This window comes from Loa loa, assembly GCF_000183805.2.
Source record: "Loa loa unplaced genomic scaffold supercont3.146, whole genome shotgun sequence".
Classification (NCBI taxonomy): Eukaryota; Metazoa; Nematoda; class Chromadorea; order Rhabditida; family Onchocercidae; genus Loa; species Loa loa.
In genome coordinates, this window is record NW_018108326.1 from 1 (window position 1) to 13970 (window position 13970).

Genomic DNA, 13970 nt, shown 5'->3' on the forward strand with positions numbered 1-13970 from the left:
CAAATCGACCTCCGGATAAACGCTTTCCCACTAAGCGCTTTGGATAGATCTGATTGGAGTTTGATTACCCAACCACTGAGCTGGGCAAATAAAATATCTGGCAGTCTTTACTATTTCACGACAGTTATCAAACAAACAAACTCCACTTTATTACAAACCCCACGTACTACCAAATTTCATCCTTCTCTGGTCGAGAGTGTCGTAAAAACGAAACTTCAAACAAATAAATAATGAAATAAACTCATCCATATTGTAAATAAATGTTAACAATAGTGTGAATCATTTAACCAATTTACATTCTTTAAAATTATTTCCCATACGTTTTTTCTGTTATCTTTATCTTTGTCTAATGGAAATTCACATCTTTTTTTGACAAAGGATGTCCAGTTTACACGCTAATCTTCCCTCTGATCTTGCTACAATGCTTATTCTGTAATTGGATCTTTACAGTTTCCTTTGTATCTAGATGAACACTTTTTAAACGTTTTATGTAAACCATTTCCACTTAACACATATATATACCTTATTGTAAGATATGAGTTGAAATCCTTTTCTCCTGGATCAACAAGACGGTTATATCTCTTCTCTAGTGAAAACTCTCCACACCGATATTCTGATTCCTTTCTGCTGCTTGTTCAATTGGTCTCATTCATCACTTTTGTATATATTAATAAAAATCCTTTCTGCTGTGTCATTTTCGTGGGATAACCAACGCCCTTACGAGCTTCCACCGTAATAAGATAAGCCTTCGTAAAATTTCTTGTGTACCTATAATTCACAGCAAAATTTTCAAACCCTTCACTCCGCAACAATATCTGGTGCAACTATAACACAATATAACCGAAGCCAAATACCCTTACTACAAGCCAACCCTATAAAGTTCCTGCTTGTTTCTGACCATTGACTGACCACAACAAAAACAATTCACGACACTACACACAAATCTTAGATGCAGCTGTGAGGATGCTACATATCTTTCATAAAAAAAATGCATTAAAAAAGTGCATAAAAAAAAAAGAAAACAAAAAAATAAAAAGTAAAAAAATGCATAAAAAATTGCATAAGAAATAATTTCTATGCAATTTCCTCTTTATGTAAAGAAATCCAGCCTTATATGCAAATTTTTTTTGCAGCTACGAAATTGCTGCCGGCTTTGTAAAGACCTTATACGGAGTCATTCTCATATTGTAATTCGTACCCACCTGTTCTTAATATAAATTGACTAAGAATTGATGTAAGAACGGATTGTTGGTTCAAGAGAGATACGCATCTAACCCTGTAAAATAATCACTACTTTACTTAAATCATCGATCCAACCATATTTTGCTCAGTTTCTGTTTTATCCTCCAATAAGTAACTCATTTCAACTTATTCCTTGGGATTGAAGTAATGACTGTGTCTCATTCGCGTTGATTTCTACTTAGTTAATAAATACGATCCTGGTATTCAGTTACATCAAAAGGATCAACAGATCCTCACCCATCCATTAATAATTCAATCCCAACAAAACAGCTTAACTAAACGTGGGAAACTAGCTTTCTTTCAATGAAAGAAGCAAGGAAGTCGGGTTTTATTTGTTAGGAAAATACGAAAGAAGAAACCAAATTTTTCGCAGCAAGAATAGCTCCAAAACAAAAAAACAGGAATCAGTACATGACTACATGCAAGAGACTTGATCACCTTTGAAGAATAGGGTAAAAAGAACACCTAGAATTAAGAAAACAAACTCAACGTAAACATCAGGGGCTTTGCAAACGAATCCGACGAGAACTTGAAATTAATGAGTAGCGTTATTGAAAAGAGATTGTCCCAGAAACACCTGGAGAGTGATAAGAGTCGACGGGCTAGTAAGAAGCAAAAATGGTACGTGTCGATCAGCAGATGCAGAAATAGCAAGGGGAAAACGGCTAGTGAAAGTAGTAGACATCACCACTCTTTGGAGGTCTCCGACCAAGGATAGGTCCAGATACATCGCTCGCTTCGGGAGTGTCGCTGAAATCGTTGAGAAGGAATCACTACTGTGCAATATAAAATGTAAGCTAAAATTGTGCGTCTATTGTGTCTATGTGCTCTGACAAAGAGCTCCATTCCATATGCGCTAACAAAGACACTAATTCTTGTTGATTACTAATTCTTGTAATCTCAGAACTGTACTAGGATCCTCTCTACTTATATGTGCCCCAACAGGGTCGCTTGAATAGACGCTCTTATAATTTCAGAACTGTACCAGGATCTTCCTCATCTGAGGAAGAGGAAGGTCCTCAGCATCAAAATCATTTTACAAATGTGTTTCAACGAGGTTGTTTGGATAGGCGGTATTGGGTGTCATTTGATCTTTTTTGTTTCTGTTGTTATTGCCATTAATTTGTCATACCGAAATCGTGATTGCTGAGTTCATTGCTTTATTAACCAAGTTTAACTACTCAAGTTTGAGGTACTATCAACGAAAGAGGTAGAAATAACCTTCAATCTTTACCACGATAAAGAAAATCGTAGACAGTGGGATGACATTAGTTTATCACCTTTTGTTATCTGAACAATAAATAGTGCGTAATTGAAATTCGATTTTCAGCAGGCACTGATTGACATTTAATGCATTTTCAAAATTCATTACATGCAAATATGTCACTTATAGCATTTTTCAATTTTTCGGATAACGCAGCAATAGCGACATACATCGGTGGCCTTGCAACGATAACATTGCAAAGCTTCCAGAGATCACTCCTGAAAATACCATTTAATTTCTTCTCCAATGTGACATTCAATGTTGGAACCTACTTTTCAATTAAGCGAGAAGACCATTTCATTTCAAATTTCCCTTAATATTTAGAAATCAAAAATCCATAACAAAGTTGTAAAACTGATTTGTGGAATCTGGAAATTCTCAGCATCCAGTAGAAGCTACAATGAAGAAAGTAGGCCTCTTGTCTTTCGATCTCGTTTCGATTTAGCTTTTCAGTATTACGAGATGGCTGTAGTGACATTTGTTTGCTGACGACCAGACGATCCTTAGAAATATCCTGAACTTTTTTGATCTATTTATCCTTGGATGTCCTTGATTTGTTGTCTTATTGAGATAACAATCAATCATTTTATTAGGCAACTATTCTACTACTTCATAATTCTTTGAAATTGTTACATTTCCACAATTTAAGCAAGTGCTTATACAAAACTGAATAAATATCTAGGTTTTTTATAAGTGAGAAAATAATTGATATTCAACTTTGATTTCAAATCCGCCTTTGTGTTTCGAATAATATTTACGGTTATCGATACTGCATTTTGTTATGAATCTTTTCGTACCAACCATTTTAGTAATAAATAATTAATAATGATTAGTAATTAGTAATCATTCCAGTGTTTCAGCAATGCATTTTAGTAATTAATTTTTTAAAAAGAAGAAAAAGAAACAATGAGGACAACTTTTTAGACTAATGTTGTCATAACATTTCTCATGATTCCCTTTGTATCAATAATTTTATTGCGTGGTGCGATCGTCAGCAGTACCAACAACGTTTACGAAAATGCTCTTTATGATTTCCAAGTGTTAGAGAATTTCAGTTCCAAACCTTTTTATCCTTTCCATTGATATTGATATTATAGTAAAATAACATGTCAGAATTTTCTTTTTCGTAATTAATGTTTTAACATTTTCCCAACTACCATTTTTTTTTTTTCTCCTGTAGCAATTAGATTACAGATTTTAATTTATGAGGTACTGAAAAAACAACAAAATGCCGGATAAATTTTTAAAGATATTCGCAGGAAATTTTTAGAAATATATTTTGGAAATATTCATTGGAAATTTTTTTCTGTTTAGAAAAATCCATTAGTTGAGACCTGGAAACAAATAGAAATTTAAAAGGTGTTCTTTCAGATGTTATTTGCATATAAAAATGATTCCAAAACGGTAAAACTTTGCAATTCTTTCACTGTAAATGGTATACATTACTAGAAGAATAGTTTGGGGAGAATGAATTATTTAAATGTGGTGGCGAACTTTCTCGAAGTCTTCCACAATTTTTAGTCTTGAATGATCAATATTCCACCTATCCATCACCGAATAAAACACCAAGATTTTCACTTTCAAAGCCGCCCACTTTTCAACCCTCCAACCTACAATTAATCTACAACCTTCAAGTGGACTAAACATGCAACCAGCGCCAATACAAAATCCAGTGACATATAAATTCAGTAAAATATAAAATCAAAAATTGGTCCGTCTCGAGAAATCCTAGAATCTGTGGCAAATCAGATTCCTGGCCTCGAACTTGAATTCTTTTATTTATAAAACAAATTAAATTTAATTCATTTCCTACTTCTGGCTCTTCATCTAAAACAGGACCAACTATAACACCGCATACTTTCCTCTAGCAGAGAACCGTCGATGAATCAAAGAATTGAAATTTTTATCTACAATTATTTCCCAAGAATTCGCACCTTTTCTTCATCAACCACAGTAACACTAACCATTAGCCAAAATACCAAAGGTCAAGCAGTTAATTTCGAATCCTTTCCCTCTACCAACTTTTTTCCGACAAATATGCTATTTAGGAATTAAAAAACGACAATAACTATTACTTGAAGCATTTTTAAAAGTGAATAAAAAAGTCTGATCTCATTATTCCAGAAAAGATTACAAGAATAAATTTGTAGGCTTAAAACAATTCAAAAACCATACAAACTTCTATCGAGGTGTACCGACCATCAAAATACAACCTCCCAAAGCTTTAAATTTATGCTGTTATCGGACACTGCCTAAATTAAACTTCACCCAACAATTAAAACATCCCGGTTTCAAAGATATGATTGCTCCGGGAATAACAATGTGCGTTGACTATAGAGATACTGTTTTAGTTTTTTTTTTCTAACAATCCAGGTTATAAAAATTGGAATGTCGCATACCTATTAGGATATATATTAAGCCCTACCCAATGCAAGTACTTTTGACATAATTTCCAATGATTTGAATGTAATAATTTCTAAAACTCGTAGAGCGTAAATAATTATATAACTCTCAACTCTAAATTGTAAGGAAAAAGGGAGTTCAGATTTGCAAGCAAAAAGTAATAAAACGATGCTAGGCTGAAAAGAACTGGATAAGTCGAAATTCCCGGAAGAAAAAGCTCACATGCCATTCCAGAAATGTTAGCTATAAGCTTACTAAGGTTTGATACTTTTATCAATTCGTTATCATTTTTCCTATGCTTTCAATCATTTTTTGTTGATAATCATTCCTATGTATCTTTGCCATATTTTGCATTATCAGTTTGCAAGAAGTCACTATTTGTTAGGGAAACAAAAATAAAAAATCAGCACATCATACAAGTAAGCAGCAAATAATGCATGCAACATTTTATTTTCGAGTTGTCAAACAAAATGATTAAATTTTAATACGGGGAAAGAAAGAAATAATGATCCATAGGGTGATAAATAACATATGTAACCAGCTGTTCCGAACATTCGAAAAAAATAAGTAAATAATTAGCATAAATCAAGACATGACTCTGTCATGAAGACTAGACCGGTCAATAATCTTTAATAGCTCTACCAGAGCATCGTTTCCAGCACCACATGATTTGTTATTTTTGAAAATACGGTGGATAAAGTTGGAGTCAAAGGAATGGTCAACTAACAAAAAATTTTACATGGGAAAAAGTAGAAATAGATCAATTCCACTAAAAAAAATCAAACATACATTATACTACTTCTTCTATACGTAAATACAAAATTTCAAATATAACCTAATAAAATTATGAAGGAAGCTAACAAATCCAACAAAAAAGCTACAATCAACTTTTATCCTTGATTACCGCAGTGGAGAAGAGGCTGGATTTTAAAATCAAACATTTGAACACAAGAATTACGGGCGCAATGACAAACTATTTACAAGATGTCATGTACCCGCTAAAAGTGAGAAATAAGTGGAATAAATGAGTATTATGAGGTATAAAAATTACTGAAATTACTAATGTGCAACTTGCTCAAATTACTGAAGAGATTAACGAAAAGTCATTTACAAGTTCTCTGAAAAACTACTCATCGATAATCTATAATTACATGCTACAGTATGCCAGTACAGAAGGAACACGATGTGGAACAATAATCCAATTCCATTGCAATCTCTGATGAGTAAAAATAAATTTCGTCTCTAAAGTTTAAGAATCTAAAATCAAATAGATAGTAGTAAAGCATCTGGAGTGACATATTATACACAGAAGCAATATACGAGCCTAAAAAAACGAAAATAGTTTCTGAAAATGATAGTAATTAAAATACTGAAGGATATTTTGTCACCACTGTCATTCTGAACAAAACTTCAACACCCATTAAATCATTTCATGAAAGGGAATGAATTCTCCAAAAAACAGTGAATTTTTTTCAGTACTTATTAATGGATGAAATCTGATTTGGAAGTTTTTTTTCTAACACTTCCAAATCAAATTTCATCTCTTAGCAGCAAATTAAACCACTACTCTTTATCCATCAAGAACAATATTACATTATTTACAGTGAGATATTTTATCATTGATGTCAATCCAAAAAATTTCATGATTTCAAATGCATAGAAGGTTACCCTCATTATTCAACCCATCTTCAAGAAAAGGATCGAAGAGTAAAGGTTTCTGAAACCAGACAGAACAATAAATATTAAATGATGCTATAATTAAAAGAATTTGTTCAATACTGGGAAATATTAAAGTCAGACAAGATTTGACAAAAATCTATATGAAAAGACTGAAGGAATTATCAAAACATTGATTGAAAAAGAAATTACTGTTTGTCACAAAAAAGTGGTAGCGTTCCAGTGAGAGGTTCTTGCTTTGAGCAAATTTCATTTATATTGAGATCAAGTCGAGATGCCCAATCAACGCACTTCTCATATAGCATCAACATACAATAAGCATCTAATGCTGCATATCGCAACTGAAAAAGAGAAAATGATCTTGATGTGATAACTAGGTCACCCAGACTCAATGACCACTCGATTGAGCTATGGATGACTAAGTGACTAATACTAATTGAAGCTTTAATCTTGATATTTTAGGAGTACTAGGAATGGCTGGCAATTGACGAAAGACTAAAGGATGATTTTGAGCATGAAAGACAGAAAAGACTTTGGATGTTCTGCTTTTTTTCCGACCTATTAAGAAGAATGTTAGGGAGAAATATTTTGCAAATGATAAAAATTCGGGAAAAAGTAAGTTTAATTAACTTTATCTTTCCAAAAGATCACTTAACAGAAACATCGTGCAATTTTAGGCTTATTTTTAAATGAAACGAAACTTTAATAAAATACCTGCAAATCGCGAAGTGGACGCCGATCCCAAACAGAACACTGCTCTGTTTTGTCTAATGGTTTACCTAACACCCGTTTGCATAATGCTGATAAACCTCTGATTTCCTTTAGTAATGGATTTTCTTCTTTTTTTTTTTCTCTCATATGTTGTTCTTTTTGTTCCGACTAAAAAAAAAATAAAGCATTTATATGAAATGACCAAGACCTACTTTAATCTCCAACAGTATAAAGTGTCATAAAAATGAAAAGAATAAGTTCACCATTCTACATCACAAGATTTTTTTTTTTATTCACAAAGAATTAATACTGTGATGAAATAGTCAGCAAAAAAGCATCAGATTGCAACTAATAAAGTAATGAAAAAGTGATAATGAAATGGCAACAAAAAATGTCACCGTTAATCCCTCCTATCCCTCCAGTTCTGGTCTGCTGTTGAAACCCATATCAATTGCACACAATTAATACCCAAAAAATACACAGAACTTGGCATTCTTCTTTGTTTCTCCGAAAATTTCATACATAATGATCACCGATTTTGAATTCAAAGTGACTGGCAAGTTAACAAATATAATTTTAAACAAACTGATATATATAAAGAAAAACAAAACTTACCGTAACTGACCCCTTCACTTCCTCTACTTTTACTGTTGATGTTGATGCTACGTCATCGGATTTATTTACTGCTTGAAGTATATCAACTGAGACAAAGTTCATCCTTTCTTTCGCATCCTCCTTACAATCTGTTGTGTAAGTCCATGTATTTCCATCCATTTCAGTAGATATAATATCAGTTCTTATTCCATCTGTAGATCTTTCACTTGTCTGTACTTTTTCAGAATGGAAAACTCCATCCAGGTTTATCTCTGGCCTTTGCGCGCTTTCTTTCATTAACTGCAACAAAATCCCAGGAATCAAGTAAGAAAACTTTTACAGAGTAAAAAGAAAATAACAGATTCTGGAAACACTAATATTATTATTTCTGTGGAATTGAAATTTCGTACTAACCAATTTAACAAGTTTGCCAATGCATATCAAATTTTTTGGGTGATATAAAGCTGAACAACGTTGTACCGCACTTCGTAGTTGAATAAGATCCTCATCAAACTGATAACCTTAAAGATATTCCATTAAAAGATAGATCATTTGAAACATTTAGCACGCTTATTTCACTGATATAATATCTGAGAGGGCTTTGTCATATTTCACTCCATCAACAGACCTATTTCAGATCATTCAGAGCAATGCGTTTTGTAATAATGAATTAATCTATGTTCGTAAAATGCTCCTTCCTGCTATAGCTTTAACAGTGATTAAGCCATTAATAGTTGAAAATGCAGAAAGAGCTGGAAAAGTTAAAATTACAAAACGAACCTATTTTTAAAAGTTTCCATTCAACGAATAATTTTTCAAAAAAAACCACTAGTATATCTGATTTGATCTCATCAACATCTATTATAAATATATGATATGGAATAGCCAGTTGTAGAATGGTTGCTCTGAAAACATCACAATACTAATCAATTTGTTCAAGTGATGGTTGAATATCATATATGCTCATTTCATTATTTGAACTAAACTACTCGCTTGTCAGTCATTGTCTTTAATGATATAGTTTAAAATTTGTTAAAAAATTCAAAAATAAATCCAACTCGAAAAATAACATCGATGATAAGAATAAGGAAGCTTATTTAGTCAACATTCTTCTACAAATTTAATCGTGCTGTACAGCTTCCAACACCATTTTTCCATTAAGTTATATATCCAGAACTTAAGTTGGAGAAAGCCAAAACTAACTTGCTATAGGAAACATAGGAAGACCACTCTGCATCTACACCAACTGGTGGGAAACTATCATTTGCATAATCTTCCAGAAGATTGGCAACACGCTTCAAATGTGATGGATGTCGTACAAACTCGATTGGTTCCACTGATTCCGGCAAGCTTAAATATGGTGGATTCGGAGTGCGCGGATCTAAGTGTTCTTCTTTACTGTAAAATGTCAAGTATTAGGGTAAGATTTGAAAAACAAGCCTTAGTGTTTGTTATACATCTCGTAAATAATGAGTTTTTATATCATATAGTTATAGTATTCGTAAAGAGCTTCTTAGTGATACAAGCTAGCGCTAGAATAAATGTTGTCTACTACTTCAGTGACTCGTGATCATTAGAATGTATCTGATACATTTACAAAAATTATGACTTTATTATACGAATGCCTCACTTGGACAGCTAAAATATTACACTAAAATACATAAAATATTACAGGAACTGATCGACCTTTTATGTGACATATGCTTTCTTGCATCAGCCGGTATTTTGCAAATTCGCCACATTTCTGCACCTTGAGGATCATTAAAATCTTTGCTGAGTGTCTGCACGACGAATTTTCTCATGGACGGTCTCTGCGCCAATATTGTCCAAATCACTTCATGCAAATTCTCAATCTAAAAAATCTGCATTTTAAATGAAATACAAAATGTTTCCAGCTCAACAAGAACTATAAAAATAGTTCAACTAATCTCATGGACTGGATTGAATTTGATGATAGACTGGACCGAATCAGAACTCGGAATCTCAATTTTTGTAGAGGAAATATGAGGTCTTAAAGACACCGAACAATGATTCAGTGTCTTTTGAACTGTCTTTGAATATCTGTAGTTCAGGTATTCAAGCTTTTAGATCAGATTCAGATTTCAAGTTCAGATATTGAATATCTGAAGTGTTTTTGAATAAAGACACCGAACAATGTTCAGTGACTGCTGCCATTTCTTTTTGTTCAGAACATTTTATCCGTAAGAATCTTAAGAGAGAAAAAGTGTGTACCTTCCACGTCTTTTCGCAGTAATATTTCGCGGCACATTTTTTCACTAACTGATGAGCCCATCTAACATTGATTCGATCATCTGATGGTGGTAATCCCCTTAAATCTCTCATCAAGGTTGAAAATGAATTACGAAATCCAACGTATGTATATGCCACAACTCTGCCATTCGAATCGTTTTGCTTTACTGATCCCAAATATTCAACTAAAATTTAATTGAATAGCTGATTACACAACAAATTACAGCAAAAATAGTATGTAAAGGCTCCCTACAAGAATTACCTGAAAATTACAAAGGAATGAACTACATTACATTTATGTGTTCTCCTCGGAAATTTTGAGCAATTATGAAATGAAAAACAGAATACCAATTGCACGTTCCCATTCCTTTGGCGAACCAGCCAATTTTTCTACTCGTAATAAAACTTCACGGCATCTTTGTCGAAATTCTTCACCTCTTTTTGCAGCAAATGATTCAACACTACCGGCACGTAGAGGACCCAAAAGAGCAGCAGAGTATAAAATTGCTGGATCGTCGAAGTAACGTGAAAGCACTTTATTACGAATGCAGTAATCAACAGCAGAAAAACTGGAAATAAAAAGCTTACTAAGTCTTGAGACAATGCTTACTTTACAGCTGCTTTAATCTATGTTTCCGTAAAACATTTCGAAATTAAGTGTTTTTGATCTTACACCAATTTTATGTTATTGGAAACGGATATTTCCAAAATATAAACTAATAAGAGAGGATGAACAAAATCTACGGCCAAGTATCTAAGCAAAAACAGCCTTTTATGGAAACAAAACGGTCACTAGTCAATGACGATTGTTAATATCTATGAATAGCTTCAGAAAAAAAAATAATATCTATAAATAGTCTAAAATATTGAAATGTGATTGAGAAAAAAAAACCGGAGTTATGAAAAACCTTGCTTTTCCAATCGATGCAGCATCAGAAATAATTGTCACTACATCCTTTGGACACTTGTTGAAATTTAACACATAATCGGCTAAAGTCCAAAAATTTGAGTCGAAACTAAAATTCAGCGACACCACATCCTTCAAAATTCTGCATCGTTGCTCATCAGTGACATTTACATGAACATTTGAAAATGAATCTTGCTTACGCTGAAACAAGAAACCTATTTCAAACATAAAGATAGACACGTGAATTACTAACGATATCAATTACTGCGCTGGAAATTGATTCCATGAAAAAAAGGAAACAAACAACTGAAATTTTCGTGCAGAAATGATACCAGCTCAAAAAGTTACTGCGCACAAAGTTTACACTTACATTTTTCTCTTTCGTTTTATTTGGTGCACGTTCCGAAGCTAAAACGGTCATGAAAGCCTGAAAATTATCAACAAAATAGAGCGATTTGATTGTAACAGCAGCTGAAATGATTATCGCTAATAACAATCGAAAAAAGAAATGTGTAAAAACTTCCGAGTAAAACGCATAAATTTAATATTATAAGGAAATGTCACTTTCTAACCTGTGCAATGAGAAAAATCAAATGGTAAAATCTCGGTGTCCACCAGCTATTATATTTTGGACATTCAGCTGCAACAACGGGAAACTGTTCAATCACTGTCGCAAAAGCATCAATCAGAAGGCATGGCTCGAATCTGTATATTTCGCAATCAATTAGAAAAGAAAGATGGATCATCATTTTCCACTAATACTATCAAAATATGAATACATTTTCCTGAAACATTAAGAATATAAAAAGGGAAAAATTAAATCAAATTTGGATTTCAAATTTGAATATTTTGCATATTACGTCATAAGTAACAATTGACTCGTGCAAAAATTATAATTTAGAAATTTTTCTAAGAATAAGGAGAAACTACTTCATCATTCACAGCGATACAGATGTCTCCTATTCATGTTACTTCACGCTTCTTAAGAGTTTTCATGAATGAAACTAACCGTGCTAATAGTCAAGCTCAATTGTTTCGCATTTGGAACATATAATTTTTTTTTCTTTAGAAGAGAACGGAGAATCTCTGAAGGAATTAATGGAACTTTAAGAATAATTTAGAAATGACTAATCACCTGCTTACAAATAATTCATAGCCAATTTGCTTCGTTGATGGAGTGATACGACCCTGCTTATCTGTTTTCACACGAAATGCTTCATCAATGATGTTACGTATGATAATTGGATCAATTGAAGATGCAGGCTGAGCAGATGGCATCGATAGTGATGGCGACATCACTACTGATGGTGAGGTCATCTCTGAAATGTCCATCACTGGAAACCGCTGCATTTCTTAAATTAGTGGTGCAAACGATGATTCGTAGAACCGCTCCTGTTGATAACGAAAATTAGAATGGAAATAAAAACAGTGCAACGAGGATAAAAACGTCAACAAGAAAATAATCATTGTATTTTCCCTTAAAAATATTTTAGAACGAGACAGGGAGAGAGAGAGGAAAATATTCTACGAAATGATGATTAACCAGAAGTTATAATTCTGGAGAAATCATCCTAATGGGAAGGTCAAATAAAGAGATAAACATAAAATATGTAACATTGACAAGCATACAAAAATTGGGGACAAAAGAAAACTGTAGATTTGAGAAACGAACAATCACCCTAACTTACCTAGCAAAAATCTCACCCAGTAGTGATTAAAGGCAAAGGCAACCCCAAAAGATAAAATCAAGTTAGGGAATTACTACTGCAGCATTTCAGAAAGGGAGAGAGAGAGAGAGAAAAGGGAAATGGCTAGTCAAGGAGGTCATTTGACTTCCTCATTCTTTAACGTCATCCAGTGGATGGCTTTACTATATCCTGAGGATGGTTCTCTTTTCAGATGACATCTCTTCGGTGGATTACTACGTCCTACGGGAAAATATAACAGCAAGAGATGATATGATGAATAAATAATAATGACCTCTGAACTTCACTAGCATAATCGACAAAATGCTTTGTATTTGGAGATAGAATGAGGTCTCTAATAATGGTGCACTTCACGGGAACTGTCAGATTCATATCTTCGCAGCACTGGTTATGGATGTATACATGTAATCAAGTTTGACAGTCACAATATTACGTGTTCAAGAAAGCAAAGGCTTGAAGGTCGATTACCATAGTATGATTAATTGCCAAAAAACATCATATTTAGAAAATGGGAAGAAAACCAAGGAAAAGTTTTTTTTTTCCAACGACTCCAAAGTCACAGTAATAAAGTTTTGCGACACTGCGCTTACATAATCATGACATAAAATATACATTACTTTGGGAGGGAAATAAAACTGTCTAAGAATTCTAAGTGATTGGCCAATATAGCATAGTATAGTGATAACCTTTAACTGAACTTTAATCAAACATCACCGCCTGTCGGGGAAAAATCTTCCAGTTTATTTTTTGCATGTCTGGGAGGGTCTTGCTTATGCATAGCTGCCTTGAAGTTCCAAAATTCCCTCCACTTTTCATGATCTCCATTGAACACTGTCAGTAATAGTTGGAACAAGTTTATCGTTACTTGGCGAGACGTCTGGGATCATCTTGGTCTAGATTATCTGATTCAAGGACTCTCTTCATGTTTCACGTATTAGTTCGATCGCGACTTCAGCATCCTTTTTATATGTAGCCAAGATTATTAATGTTCCTTCATTTATTAAGTTCAATATTCCTTGACGTCTCCTACCACTTCTGCGTATTTCTTTTCTTCTTCCTTTTGTCGTTGTGGTGAGATCTTTTGCAGGCACTTTAGCCACTTATCGTTGATACGAGCGTTACTACATATAATTCAATTCTTTTCATTTTGTCATCAATCATCTTCCTCCGATTTTTGTACTGTTTACATTGTTCTTCTTCGTCAGATAGGTGTTGG

The 13970-nt window shown here is 33.4% G+C and overlaps 1 protein-coding gene across 1 annotated transcript; it reads right to left on the reverse strand.

Moving 5' to 3' along the window:
• Window positions 1-6629: 6629 nt before the first annotated feature.
• On the reverse strand, window positions 6630-12365 carry LOAG_17885 (3'-5' exonuclease; the record flags this gene model as incomplete). The annotated part of the gene is made up of 13 exons (XM_020450548.1): window positions 6630-6927; window positions 7301-7465; window positions 7913-8191; window positions 8306-8412; window positions 8672-8796; window positions 9095-9289; window positions 9578-9744; window positions 10124-10326; window positions 10490-10710; window positions 11050-11249; window positions 11419-11475; window positions 11621-11753; window positions 12184-12365. The coding sequence occupies 13 exons, from the start codon at window positions 12363-12365 to the stop codon at window positions 6775-6777; spliced, it is 2187 nt and encodes a 728-aa protein (XP_020305746.1). The 3' UTR covers window positions 6630-6774.
• Window positions 12366-13970: the final 1605 nt, after the last annotated feature.